General features: G+C 43.2%; 1 protein-coding gene across 8 annotated transcripts in view; it reads left to right on the top strand.

Annotated features, from left to right (window-relative positions):
• fat3a (FAT atypical cadherin 3a) overlaps window positions 1-27985 on the top strand; it is an 808281-nt gene that overhangs the window by 120920 nt on the left and 659376 nt on the right. For 6 of the 8 annotated variants that reach the window (XM_059646555.1, XM_059646551.1, XM_059646554.1 and 3 more), the window contains exon 1: window positions 15921-16027. The exons of 1 other annotated variant lie outside the window; for it this stretch is intronic. In XM_059646555.1, the coding sequence (XP_059502538.1) occupies window positions 15967-16027 (61 nt within the window). In that variant the 5' untranslated portion in view covers window positions 15921-15966. Of the gene's footprint in view, window positions 1-15920; window positions 16028-16642; window positions 17007-27985 lie in introns of those variants that run through there. One more of the 8 variants, XM_059646552.1, reaches the window with a different exon arrangement.

The raw sequence follows: 27985 nt of genomic DNA, 5'->3' as shown, positions 1-27985 counted from the left end.
CTGACTGTGAAGGAGGCCAAGAATGAACATGTCACCAGGGGAGTGGGAGTGGGAGTTGGCGGATGGCAACTGGAAGGTTGAGTCGGTTTGTGCGTGCAAAGTGGAAATGCTCTGAGAACCAGTCTCCAAGTCTACATTTGGTCTCTCTGATATAGTGGAGACCACATTGAGAGCAACAGATATTGTATATGAGGTCAGATGAAGTGCAGGTGCCTCTCTGCTGGACTTGGAGAGATTGTATGGGACCTTGGACAGAGGTGAGAAGGGGAGGCGTAGAGTCAAGTGTAGGACCAGCTGCAGTTGCAGGAAAAGGTACTAGGTGTGGTGGAGGGCTTGGTTGGTTGATCCCATCCCACCAATCTCTACCCAGCCCCACCCTGCACTCTGGATTTATGTCTAGTTTCCTCTCTTCCCTTCCCAGCCTTGACGAAGGGATTTGGCCCAAAATGTTGACTTCCCTGCTCCTTGGATGCTGTCTGACCTGTTGTGCTTTTCCAGCTTCACCTTTATTGACCCCAACAAGATGATCATCTCTTTATTATTTCTCAGTTCTATCTATATAACTAAACTGAACAATCTCCCAACAATGATAACGAAGTGTGGAGCTGGATGAACACAGCAGGCCAAGCAGCATCTCGAGCACAAAAGCTGATGTTTCGGGCTTAGACCCTTCGTTGCAGAGGGAACTGGAATAAATAGGGAGAGAGGGGGAGGCGGACTGAAGATGGAGAGAAAAGAAGATAGGTAGAGAGGAGAGTATAGGTGAGGAGGTAGGGAGAGGATAGGTCAGTCCAAGGAAGACTGACAGGTCAAGGAGGCGGGATAAGGTGGTACGTAGGAAATGGAGGTGTGGCTTGAGGTGGGGGGAAGGGATGGGTGAGAGGAAGAACAGGTTAGGGAAGTGGAGACAGGCTGGGCTGGTTTTGGGATGCAGTGGGGGAAGGGGATATTTTGAAGTCCACATTGATACCATCGGGCTGCAGGGTTCCCAAGCGGAATATGAGTTGCCGTTCTTGCAACCTTCGGTTGGCATCATTGTGGCACTGCAGGAGGCCCACGATGGACATGTCATCTGAGGAATGGGAGGGGGAGTTCAAATGGTTCGCGACTGGGAGGTGCAATTGTTTGTTGCGAACCGAGCGGAGGTGTTCTGCAAAGCGGTCCCCAAACCTCTGCTTGGTTTCCCCAATGTAGAGGAAGCCACACTGGGTACAATGGATACAACATACCACATTGGCAGATATGCAGGTGAACATCTGCTTGATATGGAAGGTCATCTTGGGGCCTGGGATAGGGGTGAGGGAGGAGGTGTGGGGTCAAGTGTAGCACTTCCTGCGGTTGCAGGGGAAGGTGCTGGGTGTGGTGGGGTTGGAGGGGAGTGTGGAGCGGACAAGGGAGTCGTGGAGAGAGTGGTCTCTCTGGAAGGCAGACAAGGGTGGGGATGGAAAAATGTCTTGGGTGGTGGGGTTGGATTGTAGATGGCGGAAGTGTCGGAGGATGATGCGTTCTATCCGGAGGTTGGTGGAGAGGTATGTGAGAATGAGGGGGATGCTCTGGGGGCAATTGTGGTGGAGGTGGAGTGTGAGGGATGTGTTGCAGGAGACGCGGTCAAGGGTGTTCTCGACCACTGCGGGGGGGAAAGTTGCGGTCCTTGAAGAACGTGCACATCTGGGATGTACGGGAGTGGAATGCCTCCTCCTGGGAGCAGACAATATTCTCCTTCAGTACAAACGTAATTTTATCCCTATCCAAAAATGCCACTCACCCTCCTTTCTTTTCTCCCCTTCTATTGCATCTATATCCAGAAATATTTATGCTGCCAGTCCTATCAATCCCTGAGCCACGTTTCTATAATTGCTATGATATCCGAGTCTCCTGTTTCCAACCATGCTGTGAGTTCATCTGTCTTACCTGTAAGGCAAGGGTACATTGAAGTAAATGCAGTTTAGTTTATCGGTCTTACCTTTGTTCTCTGCCAAGCTCTTGCCTACCTTTACAATTTGATTTGTTGCCCTTCCTACAGTATAGCCCCAGCCTTGACTACTTAAAAGCCTTCAGAGTAGCACTAGCAAATCTCCCCTCAAGGATATTGGTCCCCTTCCAATTCATGTGGAACCCATCCTTCTGTAACAAGCAATTGCTATCATAGAATTATAGAATCCCTACAGAATAATAGGCCTTTCAGCCTATCAAATGCACACCAAACCTTCAAAGAGCATCCCACACTATCTTCATAACTTGTAATTTCCTGTGACTAATCCACCTGCACATTTTTGGATTGAGGAAACGGGAGCTCCTGGAGCGCCACACAGATACAGGGAGAATGAACAAACTCCACACAGTCATCCAAGGGTGAAATCGAACCCATGTCCCTGGTGTTGAGGCAGTAGTGCTAACCACCTGACCTACTACCTCATCATGTCATGCCCTTGAAGAGATCCAATTCGTTCAAGTGTGAATTCTTGCCCACTGCACAAGCTGCTCAACCACACATTTATCTGCTCTATCCTCCTATTTCTACTCTCACTTGCATATGGGACCTAATGTAGTCCAGATATTGCTACCCTCCTGACTAGTTTCTTGTATTCTCTCTGCAGAACCGCAACTCTTTCTTTACCTGTGTCATTGGCACCAATTTGTGCAATGACCGCCTGCTGGTCAGTCACTGCTCTCAAAACATTCTCCACCCCTTCCAAGACATCCTTGACCCAAGCAGCAGGGAGGCAACAGACTATCCTGATGATAACAAAGTGTGAAGCTGGATGAACACAGCAGGCCAAGCAGCATCTAGGGAGCACAAAAGCTGACGTTTCGGGCCTAGACCCTTCATCAGAGAGGTCTAGGCCCGAAACGTCAGCTTTTGTGCTCCTGAGATGCTGCTGGGCCTGCTGTGTTCATCCAGCTTCACACTTTGTTATCTTGGATTCTGCAGCATCTGCAGTTCCCATTATCTGAGACTATCCTGATGTCTCGCTGATGGCCACAAACGTCTGTCTGTGCACAGAGTAGAGAGTCACCTATTACACTCGACCACTTGTAACCTGATATGTCCCTCATTATTGTCAAGCCAGTCACTGAACCAGAAACCTGACTGACTAGTGCTATACTGCACTGAGGCCATTACTCCCACCCCTGCCCCTTTATCAAAATCACCATACCTGTTAGGCTGCTTGCATTGAAATGAATGCAGTTTAATTTTATCAGCCCTATCTTGTTCTCTGCTTTTGTTCTTGCATGCCTTGACTGTTCATTTGACTTGCTCCTTTTCCCATGTGTACCAGTCTCCAGACTGATCTCTTTCCTCACTATGTCCCTGAGTCTTTCTCCCCACTCCTGACCCCTTACTAGTTTAATTTCTCAGCAGGTTGAGCAAATCTCCCCACCAGTATCTTTAGGTTTCTTCCAATTCAAGTGCCATCTTTCTTTAATAGGTCACTTCTACTCCCGAGGAGATTCCAATGATCCAAAAATGTGAATCTGTCTACCTGCACCAGAGATAATAGGAACTGCAGATGCTGGAGAATCTGAGATAACAAGGTGTAGAGTTGGATGAACACAGCAGGCCAAGTAGCATTATAGGAGCAGGAAGGCTGACGTTTTGGGCCTGGACCTTTCATCAGAAATGGAGGAGGGGAAAGGGGTTCTGAAATAAATTGGGGGAGAGAGGGAGGCGGAGAGAAGATGGATAGAGGAGCACATAGGTGCAGAGGAGACACAGGTCAAAGGGGCAGGAATGGAGCCAGTAGAGGTGAGTGTAGGTGGGGAGGTAGGGAGGAGATTGACCCGTCCGTCCTCCCTAGACAGACCTATGGGGTGGGATGAGGTTAGTAGGTAGGAAATGGTGGGTGCAGCTTGAGGTGGGAGGAGGGGACAGGTGAGAGGGAGGTGGGGACGAGCTGGGCTGGGTTTGGGATGCAGAAGGGGAAGGGGAGATTTTGAAGCTTGTGAAGTCCACATTGATACCATTGGGCTGCAGGGTTCCCAAGCGGAATAGGAGTTGCTGTTCCTGCAACCTTTGGGTGGCATCGTTGTGGCACTGCAGGAAGCCCAGGATGGACATGGCACCTGAGGAATGAGAGGGGGAGTTGAAATGGCTCACGACTAGAGAGGTGCAGTTTATTGCGAACCAAGTGTAGGTGTTCTGCAAAGCAGTCCCCAAGCCTCCGCTTGCTTTCCCCAATGTAGAGGAGGCCACAATGGGTGGAGCAGTTGCAGTATACCACATTGGCAGATGTGCAGGTGAACATCTGCTTGATGCAGAAAGATTTTTCTTGGGGCCTGGGATGCGGGTGAGGGAGGTGGTGTGGGGGCAGGTGTAGCACTTCCTGCGGTTGCAAGGAGAATGCCGGGTGTGGTGGGGCTGGAGAGGACAAGGGAATTAGAGTGGTCCCTCCAGAAAGCAGACAAGGGTGAGGAGGGAAAAATGCCTTTGGTGATTGGGTTGTATTACAGATGGTTGAAGTGTCGTTGGATGATGTGTTGGATCCAGTGGTTGGTAGGGTGGTACGTGAGGACGAGGGGGATTCTTTTTTGGTTGTTATTGCGGGGATGGGGTGTGAGGGATGAGTTGCAGGAGACACAGTTGAGGGCATTCTTGACCACTGCGGGTTGCGGTTCTCGAAAAACGAGGACATCTGAGATGTACAAGAGTGGAATGCCTCATCCTGGGAGCAGATGTGGTGGAGGCAAAGGAATTGGGAATAGGAGATGGCATTTTTGCAGGAGGGTGGGTGGGAGGAGGTGTATTCCAGGTAGCCGTGGGAGTCGGTGGGCTCAAAATGGATATCAGTTTCTAGGTGGCTGTCCGCGATGGAGACAGAGGTCCAGGAAGGTGAGAGGTGTTAAAGATGGTCCAGGTGAACTTCAGGTTGGGGTGGAAGGTGTTGAAGTGGATGAACTGTTCAAGATCCTCATGGGAGCATGAGGTTGCACCAATACAGACATCAATGCAATGGAGGATGAGGTGGGGTTCAGGGCCAGTGTAGGTACGGAATATGGATTGTTCCATGTAACCTACAAAGAGGCAGGCATTGCTTTGGCCCATGCAGGTATCCATGGCTACCCACTTCGTCTGTAAGAAGTGGGAGGAATTCCAAGAGAAGTTGTTGAGGGTGAGGATGATTTTGGCTAAGTGGATGAGGGTGTCAGTGGAGGGGGACTAGTCAGGCCTGTGGGACAGGAAGAAGCAGAGGGCCTTTAGGTGTCATGGATGTAGGTAGGGAGTTCCTGGACTAAGCGGGAGAAAATGGAGTCCAAATAGGTGGAGGTAAGTAAGGTGGGGCAGCAGCAGGTGGAGACAATGGGTCAACCAGAGTAGTCAGGTTTGGATTTTTAGAAGTGGATAGAAGTGGGCGGCGCAGGGTTGGGGAATGATGAGATTGGAGGCTGTGGGTAGGAGGTCACCTGAGGTGATGAGGTTGTGGAGGCCTACCACCGCAAACGCACTCTGTCCACAGCCTCCACAGCCAGCAGCTCCAGAGGAGACAGCAATACTGAGCCTAGCTGTATCATCACCATTCCCGCCCCCCCACCCACCCCCAGACATTCCCCTACAGAGGATGAACAATCAGTCCTCAGTAAAGGGCTCATCTTTCTCCCCCATCCACCCACACATCAACGAATACCAGTCAGGTTTGGACATTGAGCAGTTTTTCCGCCTCCAAGCTTACTACTTTAACTGTGAACCTAACCCACCCCTCTACTAATCCCTTCTCCCGCTTCCAATACAAGCCCTCCTCCTGGACACCACCTCAAGGTCTCCTACCCTCCCCTCGACCTCTTCATCTCCAACTGCCGTCGAGACATCAATCGCGTCAACCTCTCCACCCCTCCCGCCCACTCCAACCTCCTTCCCCCACAGAACGTGCAGCGCTCTGCTCCTTCTGCTCTAATCCCAACGTCACCATAAAACCCACAGACAAGGAAGGTGCAGTTGTAGTATAGCACAGACCTCTACATCGCTGAGGCCAGGCATCAACTCTCTGATACCACCACGTACCGCCCCCTGGATCATGACCCCCCCTCCCCCCCCCCCCCCGCCCCGAGCACCAAACAATCATCTCCCAAACCATCCATCAACGTCCAGTCCCTGTACACCTGCATTCCCCATGCAGATTGCCTAAAGGCCCTCCGCTTCTTTGTGTCCCACAGGCCTGACCAGTCCCCCTCCACTGACGCCCTCATCCGCTTACCCAAACTCGTCCTCACCCTCAACAACTTCTCTTTTAATTCCTCCCATTTCCTACAAACAAAGGGGGTGGCCATAGGTACCCACATGGGCCCCAGCTATGACTGCTTTTTTTTGTAGGTTACATGGAACAATCCAACTTCCGTACCTACACTGGCCCTAAACCCCACCTCTTCCTCCGTTGCATTGAACTGTGTATTGGCGCCGCCTCGTGTTCCCATGAGGAGCTCAAAGTTTATTCACTTCAACACCTTCCACCCCAACCTGAAGTTTACCTGGACCATCTCTAATACCTCTCTCACCTTCCTGGACCTCTCTGTCTCCATCGTGGGCAACCACCTAGAAACCGATATCCATTTCAAGCCCATCGACTCCCACAGCTACCTAGAATACACCTCCTCCAACCCACCTTCCTGCAAAAATGCCATCCCCTATTCTCAATTCCTTCACCTCTGCCGCATCTGCTCCCAGGATGAGGCATTCTACTCCCGTACATCTCAGATGTCCTCGTTTTATGAGGACCACAACTTCCCCTCGTGCAGTGGTCGAGAACATCCACAACCATGTCTCCCGCATTTTCCGCAACTCATCCCCCACAACCTGTCCGCGCAATAACAACCAAAAAAGAATCCCCGCTCATCCTGACGTACCACCCCACCAACCTCTGGATCCAAAATATTATCCTCTGACACTTCTACCATCTGCAATCTGACCCCACCACCAAAGATGTTTTCCCCTCCCCACACTTGTCTGCTTCCTGGAGGCACCACTCTCTCCATGACTCCCTTGTCCGGTCCACACTCCCCTCCAGCTCCACCACACCCAGCACTTACCCTGCAACCGCAGTAAGTGCTACACCTGCCCCCACATCACCTCCCTCACTCCCATCCTAGGCCCCAGGATGACTTTCCACTTCAAGTAGATGTTCACCTGCACATCTGCCAATGCGGTATACTGCATCCGCTGTACCTGTTGTGGCCTCCTCTACATCGGGGAAACCAAGCGGAGGATTGGGGTCTGTTTTGCAGAACACGTACGCTTGGTTCGCACCTCCCAGTCGCGAACCATTTCAACTTCCCCTCCCATTCCTCAGATGACATGTCCATCCTAGGCCTCCTGCAATGCCACAATCATGCCACCCAAAGGTTGCAGGAACAGCAACTCATATTCCGCTTGGGACTCTGTGGTATCCATGTGCATTTCACAAGCTTCAAAATCTCCTCTCCCCCTACCGCATCCCAAAACCCAGCCCAACTCGTCCCCGCCTCCCTAACCTGTTCTTCCCCTCACCTCTTCACTCCTCCCACCTCAAGCTGCACCCCCATTTCCTACCTACTAACCCCATCCTGCCCCCTTGACCTGTTCGTCCTCCTTGGACTGACCTATCTCCTCCCTACCTCCCCACGTACACTTGCCTTTACTGGCTCCACCCCACTTTTTTGACTTGTCTGTCTCTTCTCCACCTATCTTCTCCTCTATCCATCTTCTATCCGCCTCCCCCTCTCTCTCCCTATTTATTTCAGAACCCCCTTCCCCTCCCCCATTTCTGATGAAGGGTCCAGGCCCGAAACGTCAGCCTCCAATGATGCTACTTGGCCTGCTGTGTTCATCCAGCTCTGCACCTTGTTCTCCCCTGCACCAACTCTTCAGTCATCCATTCATCTGCTCAACCTTCTATTCCTGCCCTCACTAGCTTTTGGCACAGGGAGTAATCCAGGTATTGCTACCCTTGAGGACCTCCATTTGAAATTCCTGCCGAGCTTCCTATATCCTCTCCTCGGAATCTCAACCTTTTTCCTGTGTTGTTCATTCCAGCGTGTAAAACGACCTGCTGCTGGTCTCACTCCCCTTTCAGAATATCCTCAACCCCTCTGAGATAGCCTTGATCCAGGCTCCAGGGAGGCAACGCACTGTCGGGTGCAGAGGCGTTTGTCTGTGCCTCTGACTATCATTAATTGATCGCTTGGAATCTGATGTACCCTTTGTTACAGTCGAGCTAGCCTCAGTACCAGAAACTTGGCTGTCTGTGCTACATTCCCCGGAGTGTCCATCACCCTCTACATTTTTCTAAAACCGCATACTTGTTTGATATGGGGATAGCCACAGGAGACTCCTGTGTGACTTGCCTTCCTGTCCTACCTTTTCTGGCAGTAACCCATCTACCTGACTGTATCTGCAGTTTTTCTACCTCCTTGCAACTGCTGTCTGTCTCATCCCCTAGCTCCTGTAGTTCCTCATTTCTTCTAACTGGATTTCCAACCTAAACCACGTGATCTGATTGGATTCACTACCAAACACCTTTACCACAGCCATAAATCATCTGTAAGATGGAAACGCTCCCTCATCTCCCACATCTGACAGGTGTCCTCCTTGATTGAGACTAACCTGGCCAATTTGAAACTATATCAGTGATTCATTAATAGCCGAATTCATTATCAACATTACATGAAATAGACACCAGTAAAGATACACACACAACAGTAACTGGCCTCTGTGGTGCAATGGTGGCGTCCCTGCCTTGGCCAGAATGCCTGGATTGAAGTATCATGTGTGCCATATATGTCTCAGCGTGTCTGGATGGATTAATTCAATATATTTAAGTAAGTATAAACAAAGTAAAACACATTAAGCAACAGGCCTCTTTAAAAATGCTTACTGATAGATTTAGTTTTTTATTCACGAAGATAAAAATACCTTCATGGGCAACAAGAGATTTTGCTATGGATGCTGGAAAGGGGTTGTGGATGATAAACAGAGCACAAGGGAAAGGTGGCCAATGATTGAATTACTTAACAGGCTAGGTGAGATATGGCCAGGCTGAGCATATAAATGCTGGCATTAGTTGAACCATTTTCAATATGCAGCAGAAATTCAACAATGACTGTTTGCACCACTGCAGATCACATTACAAAGTCGTTTCTATCATACACTTTTTTGATGGGTAAATATTATTTCTAATTGTTATAAATGTTACCGAAAATGCCAATAGATCCTGCCAAAATGCCAAGGTGTAGCCCTGGCCTGCTCAACTAGAGCAGTGCTACAGGAAAATTCTGGACAGCATTCTGACCCCAAAGGGTTAATTTTGAGAGGCCTTTTCACTTTAGCCTTTGTTGGGACTGGTACAGGATCAATTCTGTGCTCTTTTTCCACACAGGTACTTGAATATTATTTGCAGTTGGGGTTACCTAGTAATCTGCCAGTGGTATTCTAAAAGACAGCACATTGGTAACAAAGGTACATAAACTGTCAATATGTGGACATTAACTGCTCAAAAACAGTTCTCCAGCATCTGCAGTTCCCACTATCTCTGATAAAATGCCATCACTTTCATTGTATCTTCCAGCCTGTACATATTCATTCTATAGTGTGATGCAGAAAAAGAAAATTATTTTTACGTGAACTGGAAGGCCCCTGTGACATAAGTTGAAACAAATGGTCCCTTCACTAATACAGGGTATGTAAAACAGATGGCTGACTGTCTTTCCAGGTGTTCGCCAATCAGATGGTTCACCTCTGTGATAACTTCCCTGCTAATTGTGAATAGCCTCTGCCAATGCTACTGTTGTGGAGCACTCTTCGGCTCATATAATACATGCTGAGTCTGTTTCTGTATTGTTAGCTCAGCCTGGTCCCTCTTTCCAATGCATTCTGATTTATCTATTTAGGGGCAATATTTCCCCAATGGATTGCCATAAAACAAATATTATTCAGCTTCCCCACTGCTAAGATGATGGCTTGACATCTTCTTAATAAGCTAATTGATTCCAGCTCTGAAGATGCAAAACACTAGCATTCTGATTCAACTTGAGGAAACCTTGATTTTACACAGCTTTAATTTGCTGTTTTCCTACCTTTTTTGACTAATGTTCATAAATGATGTTTTGGAAGAATGGGAATAATTTGAAGCAAGAAATATGAACAACTATTTTTGTGTATTCTGTGAATGTTGTGATGGAATTCATACATTTGTCTAGTTTAAAAGACAAGAAATAATAGTTACATATTCTTAACGGAGTTAAATACCTTGGCCCATAACCCACTTTCGAACCATGACTCAAAAAATTCTATCCACTCGCCCTCCTTGGGCTTCCCTGGCTAATCTTCTAATGCAGGATCCTGCAGAATTTGGTCAATGCAAGAAACCTTAGACACCAGCAAAGGGAATCTACACCAGAAGTCACATACCCTTTTTAATTGCATAAACTTCTATATTCTGTCAAGTGTTCCTGAAAGCATTGAAAAGCCTTGGGACATCTGAACAGCTTTACAACATGTGAGAGTGCTTAGGTGTATAAGGGTGGATGAGCTAACTGGGTCAGCTGCATAGGTTGGTGAGGCCTGTTCAGATCACGAAGTTTGAGGGTTCGAGGTATTTGGAAAGTGAGCTTCATAAATCAGTGGTTGAGATCCTGTCAAGGGGATTGTAGTTAGAAGGTCAAGTGGTGAAATGTTGTCAGTTTGGGACACTGCACAGTGGCTCAGTGGTTAGCACTGCAGCCTCACAGCGCCAGGGACCTGGGTTCAATTCCCACCTCGGGCGACTGTCTGTGTGGAGTTTGCACGTTCTCCCCGTGTCTGCGTGCGTTTCCTCTGGGTGCTCAGGTTTCATCCCACAGTCCAAAGATGTGCAGTTTAGGTGGATTGGCCATGCTAAATTGCCCGTAGTGTTCAGGGGTGTGTGGGTTATAGGGGGATGGGTCTGGGTCGGATGCTTCAAGGGGTGGTGTGGACTTGTTGGGTCGAAGGGCCTGTTTCCACACTGTAGGGAATCTAATCTAATCTAAAAAGTAAGGGCATTTAAGAGTGGTGTTGTAGGGTCAGTTACATAGTATCCAGGAGGTTGTGGATTTTTCCATGCAACATTCCCTGGGTAACAATTCCTGTAAGTCAGAACTCTCAAGTCTTCAACTCTCAAGTTTGAAGGATCCCAGGGTGCAGGAGAATTGGCCATTGAAATCCGTACACTAGGACATCATGGGGTTCCCATACTCACTTTGGGTCATATGCCTAGTCTCTGCCTGTCCAGAGAACCTGGGCTGTTAGTTCATGCATTTTGTCTCCCCAGAACTGATGTTGGACACGAGGCATAAGATGTGGAACTTGTTAAATACAGAAAAGTGTCAATAAAGAAAGAAAATTAAAGGCTGACAATCATGATTGTATGAAAAGTAGGATAAATTATTCATATTTGCAAGAAATTCGTCATTAAAATAAATATTTTCCATGATTTTATTTGGAGAAATTTTCTTTTGGACAACACTAAACAGTTTGCTCAGTTATTAGTCCACAAAGGAAAACAAGCTGCTATTGTGAACTTGGATTTCTAAATGGCTATGAGGGTCAGCTCCAAGACAGCATGATACTGTTTTTGGTTCTTGCTACATAGTATGAGAGAGACTCCCAATATGACAGTAATGCCTATATGAGGTAAAAAGGGAATGTTCAACTTGGACAGCTACTTTAAAATTAATGAGGTTGTATACTTGTCATTTGAAAGTCTCTATAATTAGAATTACCACCACACTTCACTGAATAACTGTTCTGCAGTTGTTGCCCAGGCAATGCCTTTGTTTAACTAAAAGTGGTGGAAAATGGTTTTGTTGATGGGCCAGTAGGAAGACAGTCCATCTGGAAGTATTAAAGTACCTCCATGGTAATTAGAAACTGTCTTTTAAAACAGTCACAAATTTAAATTTTTGGGCCATTGTTTCTAGTAGACACCATCAATCCTTAGTGAAATAATTTGTGTCTAATTTTTAATGAAAAAGCAGTATGCTGATAACAGCAAAAGTTATTAACGAAAATTCCCTTAGAAAAATGTTTTAATGCTATCTGTATGAAATGTAACAAGACAATTGTAGTGCAGCTACTTCTCTTAATTATGCAATAGAAATGATTATGTGGCTTCCATAAAGCATCAGTGACTGGTGATTTAAGCCAGGGAATGATTTTTACTTGTTTAGAGATCTAAATGCTAACACTTCAACTTTTCTAAGATAATAAAGTGTGAAGCTGGATGAACACAGCAGGCCAAGCAGCATCTCAGGAGCACAAAAGCTGACGTTTCGGGCCTAGACCCTTCATCAACTTTTCTAACTTGCTGCAGATCTTTTTTTCTGCATGGGAACTTTGTTTTCTAGCTCCTCTGTTCGTGTGTGGATATATAGATCAGAATATTGGATCCTAGACCCTCTTGAGGCCAGGAGCTGCTATTGCAGCAGAAAGAAGTCATTGCTTCATTTACCATTTTAGCATTTGTGCTACCAAGGATTAACCTGATAACAATGTGGAATATAAAGCAGTTAAAGTTTTAAAATAGTCATTAGACAATATAATTTAATGGATACATATTTAAATATTTTAGAATTCAATTGTTTTAGGTTTATATCATTGCAGTATTGCCTCCTTGAACTGCAGAGTAGGATTCTCCATTAAACTGAAGAGGATTGCAGCTCTTGAAATGTAGTGAAGGGTCCTCAAAATCATCTGAAAAGAAAGAATGAAGAATCAATACATTTGTCTGCAGGAAAATTGAAGTCATAGCATCTCCAGGCTTTTAGCTGAGTAGAAAAAGCAGAACTTAGAAGTAAAATATTATAAAAAGACAATATGAGTCCAGTGCAGTGACGAGGTGAAGCTTCAGGGAAGAAATATAGATTTAAGAGTCTGGATGGTGGAAAACATCAGAAGCTAAATGGAAGGAAGAATCGCAAGGGCGTGCACATTTGTGGTAAACGCAGAGATGCGTTTAGCCCTTGGACTAAGGCGGAAAATGGATGGACGGATGGATGGATTGCCTTTTCCATCTTATCTCAAGACAAAAAAATCCCACAGACCCTTCTGTAATGTTCAGTACAATGTAGTGTGTATATATAATAATTGTATTTTTCATGTGTACAAAAAGTAGTGTTTTTTTTATAATGGCAATCATAGTCATCCAATCAAATGATAAAATTTTGCATCATGTTTAGCTGATGGTATTTGAATCTGCTCATGTGTATAGAGGAGAAATAGTGGAGACAGTCTGTTATTGAAAAGAAAGTACAGCTAGAAATGGGTAATACTTTTTGGTACACTGGCTTTATCCCTTTCTTCTAGATCCTATGCTGGGGGAAATATCCTTTCTGTATTTATCATGACTGACACTTTATAAGTTTTGCAAGTCTGTAAGAAATAACTGACTTTTTTTAAACAGGTGCCTCAAACTAATTTCACGAGTAGTGCGTAAATTAATAAATAACTGAGTGTAAGGAAGGTAGTAGAATAATCAATGTGATTTTAATCTTCATGCACATTGAGCAAATCAAATTGGCATTGAAGTTCTTTAACATACAAAAACCCCCTAAGTGCTTTAGGTGTAAAGAACTGGTTCTGTTTTGTTGCCACTTTTTAAGATATCACCCACATTTTTCAGAACAGTTAAGGCAAAATAGTTTTCTGCCAATTTTTAAACTATATTGAACAAAGGAATGACTTTGAACTAAAAGTCTTTTAATGCGGCTTTTTCCTTTTTAAGACTTAAATAGGGGCTATAAAATTTGACCAAAGTGCCTGATTTTATGGGTGTTCCTCAAAAATGTTAGGGCCTCAATACGTCAGTTCATTTTAGGGTAAATGTGTGTAGCACACCATTTTCTTCATCATTGAATCTGTACCCTGTGGAAACAGGCCCTTTTGGCCCAACAAGTCCACACTGACCCTCACAGCATCTAACCCACCTAATCTACACATCCCTGAACACTGCAGGCAATTTAGCATGGCCAGTCAACCTGTGCCTGCAAGTTTTTGGATTTTGGAAGCAAACCCGAGCACCCAGAGGAAACCCAAGAGGCAACACAAGGATAATGTGCAAAACTCCACACAAACATTGCCCAAGGGTGGAATCGAACTCCGGTTCTTGGTGCTGTGAGGCAGCAGTGCTAACTACTGAGTCACCAAGATGGGCAAATAAGTTCCTTTTTCCCACATTTGAAACAGGTGTTTGTACCTCAGTATATGCACTTAAAGGACCTAAATTTTGCTTGCAGTTCCTTGTTTTAGAAAAAAATTGGTTTGCTTTAAGGTGGGCCACTATTGCAGTTATGGGAACCAGCATTTTGATCTAATGAAACCTAGAAGGCAGCTGATTCCACTGCCACTCTATTTGGCCATCACTTCCCCCAACATCTCCATGTAGGATACGTTTTAACGAAGATCACGTCTGTTACCTGGGAAGTCATCCCGGACACCCTACTGCCTGATGTCCAGTGACTTTCAGGCACTGATTGCCTTTGCCGTTGAGTGACACTGCACGTTCCTAAGATGACAAGCTGCTGGAAGGCAACAGCTATCATGTAGACCTCAGGGTAACTGCCCACTCTCAGCGGGGTTGATTCCAGCAGTGACATGTTCAGACCATAAGGTTGACTCTAATTGGCTTCTGAAAACTTTAATTGCCAGTGGAGCGGAAAGGTTGACCTTGTATGCCTTTCCATGTACTTTTCTGATCCGAACTTATTTCTGTCGGACGCAGGAAGGTGGTAGATTTGCTGTTCATCACCACTTGCCCTTCCTGCCTCTAAACTCGCCACCTCAGTGTGCAGAAGGTTACGTCCATAGTGAAAAGTTCACGTTTTTACGTACTGCAGATTTCTGTAGTGCCATATTCAATGTTTCAGGATTTTGTTCCATTAGCAGTTTGAGCAGTAATTTCTCTGTACAAGCATTGTATTCCTTCCTGTTATAGAGGAGAAATAGAGGCACGAGGAAAACATTTCTTAATGCTCAAGTTCTGTTCTGTGCACTTGATTACCTTGAACTTTCCTAATTAGAAGCTTTGTGTTGAACCATGGGGACTTTGATTGCAGTAATAATTTAAAACTGCCTAAAATTTACCACGGAGTTTGAGATATTATCTATAATATGTAATAGCTCTTTCGAAACAAAGAATTTGTGCCTCCTCTCTGTAAGTAATTGGAGAATTTAAATATATAACAAAACAGCTGTAGGTGACTGAAATTCCTTTGCACCTTGCAACAGATCAGTAGGGAATGAACAATGGAGCACCATTTAGACATGGGGAGTGGAAAGGGGGCAGAGTTTGTTACTTCCTTCTTTATTTTATGCGTTCTCTGTCTCTCACTGCATACACAGCATGTACATTAAAGCACTCGTGATTTATGAAGGACTTGCTCACGAGAAGGATTGCCTGTCATTGAGTGCTCATTTCAGATCGGTTTTACTTTAATAATAAACCTTGCTTTCACACGGAGTTCCATTGCGTGCTACGCAAATGAAAATTATTTTAATTGTCAATTGTAATGTGGTATTTCTTTAATATTCTCTTTTTGGATATGTGTCGCTGTTCATAATCGTCCAATTTATTTTCACTTTATTTCATACAGATCTGATACAAGTCCAGTGCAAAACAACTGTACACTTGCATCGATAAATTGACTGAACATCCGATATTCCAGTGTAATCTCAAAGCATGCCTGGAAGGCGGAGCCAGTGGTTTCCTATCTTGTCACATTCAAATATGTGTCTGGCCATTCACTACCAGTTATTGTCTTTAACAAGCTCGGCCGAACAGTCTATGGTTGATGCTCATTATGGATTTCAGGGAATGTTAAAGCTGTTAGCAAGCCAGAGCACCGGCTGTATTGGAAAGGGGGACGGGAATTTATTTGAACGTGCCCTTAGGCTGTAATGCCTAATAAGAATTGTTAATTTAACCCTCGTGGTCCCCTGGTTACATTTCACGCACGCCCTGCGTGGCGAAGATTCTGTTGTACGTAATGGTTCCCTTCTTTCATCGCAGTGAAAGTGGCTTATCCTGCAGGTTAGGAATGATTAAAGGTATGTTACAGTCTTTTATACTTGCGTTGAGATGTTTAATTTAAAAGAATCACTGCTTCAGTGCAGGTTTCAGCACGATGAGTTGAGTGTCTTCCGAATTAAATTTGGTCGGTAATTTACGAATCTTAAAAACTGTCTGTCAAATTAGAAAGATAAAATGTATTGTTCATGAAAAGATAATAGCCAGGAGGGGGTGGCTAGTCATGGTGTTAATTGGGCCCAACTGGAATTGAAAACTCTTGGGATTTCAATGCTCAGCAGTGAAATATTTAAAGCTGAGAGGCAGCGCAGTCTCGTAGTCAAACTCTGTTAATCTTTATGAATGTGAGCAGCTTCTGTCCATGTGGCAGAACTCTGGTGAGTTTTTACTTAGAATGTGCGACAGAATCCTTTTGTCTTCTCGGTTATTTGACCTTGGTAACTTTTCTTCCCCTCCCTCTCGCTGCCAGCGCTGTGAGGCTCAGTTTATGAATGCAGCTGCCCAGAGTGCTGTTGGCTGGCTGGTCTGCCAGTATTGTTCTCATGCTCATTCCATATGTATGTCACATCACACTTCTCCCCTTCCTTCCCCCCCCCCCCCCCCGCCGTAAACACCCTTTTTCAAGCATATCCGTTTGGTTTCTTAACTGGAAAGGTTGTGTTTTTTGCCTTGCTGTAACTGCGAATTTTAAAGTTGAAAAGCTGAAACTCGGCAGTGACTTGTGTAGCCTTGGGTGAACGGACAGCACAGGAGATTGCAGTGAATGTCTGTCTTTTTCTCCTGATTTTTGGACTCCTTGAAGTCTAAAGAAGCAATCTTGGCAGCTGCCTCGCTTTTTTTCTGTTACCGTGGTAGCGTCTGCGATGCATTATAATGGTGCAGGCAGGTTGGAGTTCTTGTGCCTGATGTTTTTGGATTGTTAGTTGCGACTTTAGGGGAAAAGCTGACAACAGATATGAGCGACTATTTTTGCCGTCCCCTATTTCGGTCCTTTTGAAGGTAGGATTAGTTCGTACGATTTAACGATTTTGTTTGCTTAAAATGTTTTGTAATTGATCGTCGGGTGGGAGTGGTGCCAAATCTGTTGGATGGTAATTTGATCCGTTCGAGTTTTGTACTGTATATTTGAATAAAGCAAGGCTAAGATAACTTAGTGGTGAGAATTGTATATTTGATTCATACAAAACCGACAGCTAAGCATATTTCAGCAAGTCTGGTAGCGTCTACGAAGGGGGGAGAAAACAGTTCTGAGGAAGGGTCACCGGACCCGAAAGTAAACTGTTATTTTCCCTCACAGATGCTGCCAGACCTGCTGAGCTTTTCCAGCAATTTTGTTCCTGACTTACAGCATCTGCAGTTCTTTCCTGATTTACAGCATCTGCAGTTTTTAAGCATCTTTCTTTTAAAGAGAACCAATTTCCTTGGGCTATTTCTAATTTATACTGCTGTATGTACTTGTCAATCGGGATTAATGACCTGATTAGTGTTTCAATATAAAAAGACTTTAAAACACAAGTTTAACATGAAAAGCAAACATCTTATGCAGATTTCTAAAGCATTTAGCAAAACACTAATATTTCTGTTTTGCCCCTGCAATGTGGCTTTTACGTAGTTATTCAATGTAACATGAAATCAGAATTGGAAATCCTGCATTTGTAGTTAATCATTTCAGGGAAGTATTGGCCTCTTAAAATGTGCCAAATAAAAAGGTAAAGAAACTTAAATTTGCTGTTATTTATCATAATACCTTTAACACAAACTTGCAATTTCAGTTCAAGTTATACATTTGATGCTTTAACAGTTTTGCAAAACGAAAGTGTACATGGCACCACATGTCCAGTAATCTTTCAATGTGTGGGCTTCATTTTTGTATAAAGAGTTAGTGTGTGCATCTCTCTTTGACATGCTGCAAACTCGTTTCTCTACCTCTGATCTCTGTCTCAAATCAGAATGATTTATAGATTTTAGAAATTAAACCCTTTAAAATATATTTTGCATTCATTAGTAATTTTAGCATTTATGGACTTCTGAGTTTTGCCAATCTAAAATAAAGTGAAAAGAGTCTTTCAGGGTTCAGTTTTAAATTTAAATGCTTGAACTACACTTTTTAAATTGAGATTAACACCACATGCAGTGTGGTACAGTGACTCAGGAGGCCATGAGAACAAGGGATTCAGTGGTCCTTGAAACATTGCCTAATGTTGGCAGATAATTCCTTAGAACAGACAAGCATTTATTGAGCTGTTGTGGCTGTTTCCAATTACAAATATCATCCACACTTTGGATTTGAAGTTTATACATTTCACTGTGAAATATGTACCCTTATCTTAAATAAAAAAATACAATAAAATGATCCTGTCCAGAATGTTGTTCACATTGGAAATCATTGATTTCATCATTTTAAAAATATCACTTTTAAATACTGTATTCCCTGTTTCACAAGTGTGGCTTTTTTTTCTTTAAAAGAAATGAAGAAAAACATAACAAGGTGTAGAGCTGGATGAACGCAGCAGAATCAGAGGAGCAGGAAAGCTGAGGTTTTGGGTTTACACCCTTCTTCAGAAAATTCCAACTATTTTCTGAAGAAGGGTCAAAATCTCCCCTTCCCCAACTGTGTCCCTAAACCAGCCCAGTTCGTCCCCTCCCCCCACTGCACCACACAACCAGCCCAGCTCTTCCCCTCCACCCACTGCATCCCAAAACCAGTCCAACCTGTCTCTGCCTCCCTAACCTGTTCTTCCTCTCACCCATCCCTTCCTCGCACCCCCATCTACCTACTAACCTCATCCCACCTCCTCGACCTGTCCGTCTTCCCTGGACTGACCTATCCCCTCCCTACCTCCCCACCTATACTCTCTCCACCTATCTTCTTTTCTCTCCATCTTCGGTCCGCCTCCCCCTCTCTCCCTATTTATTCCAGAACCCTCACCCCATCCCCCTCTCTGATGAAGGGTCTAGGCCCGAAACATCAGCTTTTGTGCTCCTGAGATGCTGCTTGGCCTGCTGTGTTCATCCAGCCTCACATTTTATTATCTTGGATTCTCCAGCATCTGCAGTTCCCATTATCTCTGATACTATCTAAACCCAAAACGTCAGCTTGCCTGCTGTGTTCATCCAGCTCTACACCTTGTTATCTCAGATTCTTCAGCATTGGCAGCTTCTACTATCTCTGTAATAAAGAAAAACAGAAATTTTGCTTTATCCCAGGGCTTGATATTTCGAGTTATTATTTTGGGCATTTAGCAACTCTATTTCCAATCCTCCCTGAGCCTGACTATCTTCCTGGCAGTTAATACATAAAACCAGATGGGGCAAACCAGTCATTGCATCTCCATATAATCCAGTAGGGCCTCGAAGATTGGTGATTCGTTTGAGCATGACAGCAGGAAGCTTAAAACTAAACATAAAGATTCTGATGTATGATGTAGCATTTTGTTCAAAATTCCTGTTTTATAATTTGGTATGTTGCTAACCCAACTAACTTGAGGCTTCAACAATTGACTTTTTTGTGTATTTAGAGGGAGTGTACATACAAGAGAGATTTTGAAGGTGGGTGAACAAAGGCTCTGATTTAAATAGTGGTTCCTTCAAAATTCATGTGGATTAAAACACCCAAAAGTCAACATCAATTTTGGGTTTTACATAGACTATAGAGTACGAGAATAAAGATTCAATGATTAATTTAGACAAAATATTGGTAGGTTGCAGTTTTTAGTGTACCTATTATGAAAAGGATGTTGAAGCTTTAGTGTATAGGATGATGTCAGGAATAGGAAGACAAACTTTGGGCACTTGACACTTTCCAATGAAGAGAAGGTTTAGAAGACTTTTTATAAAACAAACATTTGAACGGCAAAAGTTGTTTACCCCATGTTTAAGTCCCTTCTGACTCAAAGGACTGACACTTTGCAGTACTGTGTAATATCTTTACTATGTTATAGAAAGGCCATTAAAAACATAGCATACAAAAATTACCAAGATGTTGCCAGAGATGACAAACTCATTTATGAAGAGTGACAGGTGCTAAAACTATATTTCCAGTGGATTACAGATTTTGGTTTTTAGTTTTGGTCAGGAAACATTTCTATGAAAAAAATAGTTGTCAAGTTGAGGAAAGAGCCCTTGGATAAAATCATTATTGAATGCGAGCGCAGAGTTTCAGGCAAAGTTTTTAAGTATGGCTTTTTTAAATGGAGCATGACATACTCATCACAACAAGTGATTAAGACACATGTCACATCTGATAAAAGAAAATTGGATAAATACTCATAACAGGAGTTTCCATCTCTAAGGGAGGAGAACCCTGGGGTCCTTCTTTCAGCACTCCAGCTTCAGCCTGTCCATGGTTTATTAATTAGAAGAGAAGCTTTGCTGCTATAGAATTAAAGGCCTATCCATTATGCTAATTAATAGGATGTCATCAGTGATGCCTGCTGATGTACAGAGTGCACTTAGAACTAGGATAGAGCTTACAGGGCACTCCGAGTGCTGTCTTCTATTTACCTACTTATATAATGTAAATATTTAAGATTGCTATTTACCAGAATAAGGACAGGTTCATATCTCTCTGCTGTATGAAGTAAATCTGGCAATGGTGGTAGATTCCTCAGCCTGAGGCAAAAGTAGTGATGCTGTTCAGCTCAGTTGACGCAGTGGATGAGACAAGCTCCAGAATTGATCAACTAGGTGGTCTTTACACAGCATATAACCTGTAGCCAGAGATGATTGCGCATACTCCCAGTCTGAGATGCAAATAGCAGTGGTCAGTCAGTCAAACTGTAAAATTGGTTCAACACCAGTATGGCGCTCAAAAAATGTGAAAGGCCCTTTTTTGTTTTGACTCGTCAGCAATGGACTGCTCAATCAGGCCTCATTCTTATAGTGGGTAGATTGATTTACCAACAGTTGTCATGCTGGTGTTAGTATGAACTACTGATACTATGTGCACCATGTTTTTCTGATACTTTCTTTTAGCATACCCTGTCTCCATTATAGCATTGGTGTGTCAAATACGGTCAGTTAGTTTGATTTTGAATAATGCTCTGTGTGTACCACACATTTGTTATAGTTTCATTGTTTGCCCAAGGGAAAATCAAGATTTGTCTTTGCAAGTGAACAATTATTTGAATGACTCAACTGTATGATCTAGGTTATATCTGGTACAGACGACTCACCTATTATCCCTGAAGAGAAGTGATTTCTTTCTTAGAAAGTTTTGTATTCTTTGTATTAGTAATTGCTTTAAAGTGTTAACCACTCTGTGCACATTACTGTTGTTTAATTGTGATTCACTGGTGGTTTTGGACTCCCACTTAGACTCCTACTTTCCCATAGAAGTTTTATTGGCATAATAAAGCAGGAGAAAGTTTTAGTATTTTCTAGTGTCAAAAGGCTTAAGGAATTTTTGAGTTGGTCTATCCAGTGATGCATTGATATTTTTGTATGATAGAAAATTAATAACGGCTGATCATCTTGAGCTAGGCCAGTTTTCTTTACCTGTAACTTTCTTGGGCTGTCAAGTTTTCCACTATTAGGATAGTTCTTAATGTGAGGTCCTCTGATTCATCTCATCCAGAGAAGTACTATGTACCATGACCATTCTTGGATTAGTTCTGGTTGTAAATCAGCATCATCAATTGTATAAAAGATCATTTAAAGTTGTCAGGTTTTCCAGAAAGAAATAGTCTTCTGTAAAATCCTGTTTTATGATAAGTGCTGCTTCCATATTATCAAAGTTATCTCTATCTTATTCTGTCCATTTTTAAACATTTCTTAGAATTAGTAGAGAGATGGGATTGGAGACTGATAGATTCAGACCCTAGGAATACATGTTCCAGAGTATTTAAGGAAGTGGCCCCAGAAGTAGTGGATGCACTGATCATCGTTCAAGATGCTATGGGCTCTGTACATTTTCTTTTATGGATTAGAGTGTAGCTAATGTAATCCCATTATTGAGAAAAGATGGTGTCAGAAGACACAATTACAGACTGGTTAGCCAGTTCATTCTGAAAGATTTCTCGGCAGAGCACTTGGAAAGCAGTGACAAGACTGGACAGTCAGCATGACTTTAAGGAAGGGAAATTGTGCTTTACAGATGTACTGAAATTTTTGGATGTAATTAGAGTTGGTGAGGGGATGTGGATTACTTCTAGTTTCAGAAGGCTTTGATAAGGATCCATATAGAGATTTGGAATGTAAAATTTAAAGCCATGGGATTGGGGGAAGTGTACTGACATGGATAGAGGACTGATTTGTTTCTTGCCAGCCAGAGTAGGAACAAGTGGAGATAGAAGGAACTGTTGATGCTGGAGTCTGAGATAACAAGGCGAAGAGCTGGATGAACGCAGCAAGCCAGACAGCATCAGAGGAGCAGAAAAGCTGATGTTTCAGGTCTGGACCCTCCTTCAGAAAAAGGCAGTGGCTTCGGACCCGAAATGTCAGCTTTCTTACTCTGCCTGGCTTGCTGTGTTCTCCCAGCTCTACACCTTGTTATTTGGGAACAAATGGGTCCCTTTTTTTGAGTGATAGACCATTAAACAGTGAAGTACAGCATCAGTTAGTGCCAGGACCCCAGCTATTAATGATTCAACTGCTGAATAGCTGATTATGACTCAACTAGCTCTGTTTTTAATGGTGTGGATAACAGTAGCAGTCATGTATCCTTATTTGCTGATGCCAGCGAGGAGGCCTTGTAGATGTTGATAAACCAGGTGAATGGGCAAAACTGCCAGACAAAGTTCATTGTAAGCAAATGAGTTTATCCATTTTGGATGGAAGAAAGTCAGATCAGGATACTTTTTAGATAATTTAGACAGGTGGATGCTCTGAGACTTGATGCTCGGGTACAGAGATCTTCAAAATGCGATGAACAGGTGCCAAAAATAATAAAGGCAGGTTTTAGAGGACTGTTGCAGGAAGAGAGTTAGCCCACTGGAGTAATGTGAGCATATCAGGACCTTGAAGGGAATATGGTACAAGTTTACAAGTGAGATGCTTGGATTTTGGGGGTTAAATTGAGATTATGCAAATTAGGCCAACTATTTAGATGATTGAGGTGATTTGCAGTCATTAAGATATTAACAGAAACAAGCAGTTTATCTACCCTATTTTGATCTTAATGGGGATGCTAGAATTAGAGGGCATACTCTGAGAACTAGGGCCAGACCATTCAGGAGAGATGTTAAGAAGCCAGTTGATATACATTGTGGCAGATGTTTAGACCTGTATTCACAAATGGAAGTTTAAATTGAGGCAAATGTTTAAGCAAACATTATGGGATATGGGCAAACGGTAGGTATATGGAGTTAGGCCACAGATCTACCACTTGAATGATAGAACAGGCTTCAGAGGACTGAATGACCTACTCATGTTCCAATGAGACAATGCTGGGTGGAAGGGTGAACTGTGAAGAGAATGCAGAGTTGTCATGTTGAAATGACAAGTTGAGTGAATTGGCAAATGTGTGGCATGAAGTATAATGTGATAAATGTGAGGTTATAAGCTTTCCTATTTGACAACATTCCTTCCTGTTTCTGAATGATTGAGAAAAGGGGAGGTGCATTCAGACCTGGGCATCCATTGTGCAACAGTCGCTGAAAGTAATTTTGCAGTTGCAGCAGGCAGATGATATGTTCACCTTCATAGCAATGGGATTTGAGTGCAGGAACAAGGATGTCATAGAATTTCAGTGTCTACAGGATGGAAACAGGTCCTTTTGGCCCCACAATCTACACCGCACATCTTTGGACTGTGGGAGTAAACTGGAGAACTTGGAGGAAATCCACATAGACATGGGGAGAATGTGCACACCCCACACAGACGGTCACCCGAGGGTGGAATTGAACCCAGGCCCCTGGCACTGTGAGGCAGCAGTGGAACCACTGCCACTAGGCTGCCCACAATTGTGCACGTCCTTAATGAGTTCACAGATGGAATAGTATATGCAGTTTTCACCTCCTGAGCAAGAGTGCTGTGGTTATTGAGGGAGTGCAACAAAGATTTATCAGTCTTATTCCTGGGCTGGCTGGACTGATGTCTGAGAACTGGATTGGTTAGGCCTGTATTCATTAGAGTGCAGAAGAATGAGGAGGATCTCAAACCTATAACATTCTAACCAGGTTAAACAAGATCATTACAGAAGCAATGTTCCTGATGACCTGGGAGTCCAGAACCAGGACTCTGTGGATATGGCTTAGGCCTTTTAGGATTAAGGAGGAACTTCTTCGCTTAGTATAGTGACCCTATCAAACTTTCTCCTGTAGAAAACAGTTGCGGCTAAAGCATCGAATGGATTTAAGAGAAAAATAGAATAGAATCCCTATGGTGCTTAGATATAGTTCTGAGGTCTAAAGAGATAAAAGGATACAAGGAGACAGCAGGAGCAGAGTACTGACTTGTATGAGCATCCATGATATTGAATGTAGTGTTGACTGGAAGGGCTGAATGCCCTCTGCCTTCAATTTTCTATTTGTTTTTCTATAATATAAAATTGGACCTACAAGGTAAAGAAATTGATCTGACTTTTTTACTGGATTTCTTATTCAATTCTGGAACAGCTCTATGTTGCATGGCAGATGAATTCTAATGCAGAAAATTATTGGAATGATTGGGAAATGGGGAGGTGCAAATGAGACCTGAATATCCTTGTCCACCAGTTACTGAAAATTAGCATGCAGGTGCAGCAGGCTGTGAAGAAGCAATAGAATGTTTGCCTTCATAACAACATGATTTGGGTATCCTTATAATCCCGTACTTAGCATAGTTAATACACTTAGCCTGGTCTTTGGTTTCCTCCCACAGTCCAAAGGAGTATCTGGCAGAAACCCACACAGACATGGGAGAACTTGTAAATGCCACAGTCACCCAAAGCTGGAGTTGAACATGGGTTGTTGGCACTGTGGCAGCAGTGCTAACCACTGAGCCACCGTGTTGCCTGTTAATATGTTGGTCTCGTATGAGACACAATGTTTCAGCACTATAAATGTGAAACTTGTCATAAGCCCCAAGATCTTCCTTTGTGGCTCTGTGGTAATGTCCCTACTTCTAAACCAGGAGGTCTGCCTGCTCCAGAAGTGAATTTAAATTTCTGAACTGGTTGATTTAGAAAGTACTTAAAAAGCGTAGTAGGCAGCAGTGATTAAAGGCAAAAGCATTCCCTCTTCTTCTCCTAATCCTATTGTCTGATCTGAATTTTTTTGTAGCAGAGATCTTGAGCGTCGTCACTTTTTTTGCTTTTGTATGAATGAAAAGAAAAGTTTGTATTCAAGCAGAGCTATTCATGACCTAGGGATTCTCAAACTAGTTTCTGACTAAGCAAGTACTTTTGTGATGTACAGTCACAGTTGGAATGTGGGAAATGTCAGCCAATATGCACACAGGAAGCTCCCACAAATGTCTAATTGTGACCAGCTAATCTGTTGTCATGCTGTTCAACGAGGATTAAGTTTTTTTTGGTCAAGAAAGTCTGCCACACCACCCACCCCCTGGTGATAACTCCCAAACTGTTTATTTGAGTGGTGTCATCAGATCTTATCCATTTGCCTGATGGACCAAATGGAAATTCATTGAAAGGGGATACTATAGCAAGCACAAACCTCCTGGTACTTTTCTGGAAAGTCAGCTTAGATTTTTGGACTCCATTCTCTGGAGTGGAAATTGAAACCTAACGGCCTTCTAACTTGGGTGAGAGTTTTATTGAATGAGCTACAATACTGCTCTCTTCCTTGCTTTCAATATGTAGAGGTAACTCTGCTGTGACTAAAGTCACAAATTGTATTGATTTCAGACTGTTAGCGTTTTTACCTCCTTGCCTTCAGTGTCTCTGTTTATCACACTAGCTCAGATGTGTGGAACTCAACAGTTCTGAACATAAGGATGTAGTCAGACATACCTTTTTGTGTCTAAAGTTGGGGGCGCGGTGAATATCTTTGTATTAGCATAAACAGTTAATATTGTGAAAATGCTGTCCTGCCGTTTACTTTTTAATGGAAAAATCTCCAAGCTGCTTGCACACTCTGGATCTGAGCTTTCCTTTTGTGAACGTGTAAACTTGCCTTTGATCATTAATTAGTTCCTCTTAAACTTTTTAATGGGATATTGGTGTAGCTAGCTAGATGGGCACTTATTGCTCATTACTTATTATCCTTGTAGATGTTGAGCTACTGCAGTTCACGTGGCATAGGTACTTAACAGTTCTGTTAGATGGGAGTTCCAAGATTTTGACCCACCCAACAGTAAAGGAATAGTGAGTAGGGTTGTTTTTTGAGTGTCAAAATGGTGTGTGGTTTAGAAAGAAACTTGTGGTACAGTACACCTGTTGCCATTTTCCTCCTTGGTAATATTCACAGGATGGGAAGGTGCTGTTATCAGAGCCTTGGGGGTGTGTGTGAGACATGAGGATTGATCTTCTGGACTTTCATTCTTATTAGTAGGTCTTTCACACTTCTGTTTCTCCCTTTCCGTCCGAAAGACAATCCTCAAGCAAACGCTTGAACAGTCCTTTGCCTGAAAAAACATAGTATGTTGATGCACTTGACTGCATCAAGCACTGTAACACTGCTTCGTTTTGCGGAACCCCAATACCAGATTTCTACCATTCCCAGCCATGATTTTTAATTCTAACCTTGCACATTGATCTCCACAGTCCCACAATGTTGGTCATCCAAACACTGAATTTGAAACACACGTTAGGGAACTGAATTTCAGGAATGCAAGATTTGTAATTTGTACAGTATAGTGTCCCAAAACAGACTTTATGGAACAAAAGTTTTCTGGAAGAGTAATTTTTAGTATGCCGCTGTGATTATGCTAGTAAATTAACCTTGAGTGGTGCAGCTAATGATATAATGTGTAGTTAAGTAGGTGATTGGGTTAATTGATTAAATGCCCTGTGGATATAAAGGGGAAACAGCTGCAGTTCAGTGGTCGTGTCTCTGATTCAGAGAGCCCAGGTTCAAGTCTCGCCCACTCTAGCAGTGAATCCTAATGTGCCTGAACAGGTGGGTAGCGCTAGCAAAAAATCTACAGAACATAGGAACAGGATTAGTCTGAGCTCAAGTTGCACATTTAAAGTATGTGAGCCTGTTCCACCATTATATGACTTCATAGCCGATTATGTGGCCTAAGTCCTAATACTTTGGCCATATCATTTGAGAGATTTTATTGAGCAAAAAGGTATTAACTTCAATTAATAGTAACAATTGATGTAGCATCAGCCATTTGTGGAAGAGTTATAAACATCTGCCTCCCTTTGCAAAGTTTTATTTGCTCATTACCTTCAGTTCCGTAGGCCATTATGATGTGTCTAATAAGATCCTTTCTATGTTGTACTATCTGAGTAGAAGAGTAGTTTTTATGAATGTTTTGGCATGGTTACAGAAATTGCTATCTCACTTGTAGAATTCTTTTTAAAGAGTCTAACTTGGATGTTGGAAACTGCAAGTAATGTAAAGATTAAAAAAATTCAGATTTCTATAAAGGTTGAGGCCTTTGGGATTGCTGATCACATTTTTGGGTTGGGTAAAGGAGGGGTTGCTTCATGGTAGTCAGAAAATGATTTATTTAGCCCTAGTCTTGGAGCCAATTAAATTGAATAAGTTAATAGGTTGAATAGCTTGCCAGGAAACATCACAAACATACAGATATAACAGCGTGGAGCTGAAGGAACATAGCAGGCCAGACTGCATCAGAGGAATGAGAATTCTGAAGAGTTGCAACCTGAATTTGTCAACTTTCCTGCTCCTCTTCTACCTCGCCTGCAGTGCTCCATACTGTTATCTCTGACTCTAGCATCTGCAGTTCTTACTATCTCCTCATTAAATGTGCAGGTGCAATGATTTCTGAGTAACTAAATGTGTTTACAGTAATAGTAAACAACAAGGCAATAGTACACTTTTTAAAAACCTTCATTCAGCAGTGGTGGTGAAACCCACTTTGCTTCAGATGAGGATTCTAAATGACAGATTTTAATTAATCTAAAA

Source organism: Stegostoma tigrinum, chromosome 6, assembly GCF_030684315.1.
Source record: "Stegostoma tigrinum isolate sSteTig4 chromosome 6, sSteTig4.hap1, whole genome shotgun sequence".
NCBI classification, from domain to species: Eukaryota; Metazoa; Chordata; class Chondrichthyes; order Orectolobiformes; family Stegostomatidae; genus Stegostoma; species Stegostoma tigrinum.
The sequence above is the reverse complement of the archived record's forward strand: the minus strand, read 5'-3'. Positions and strand labels throughout refer to the sequence as shown.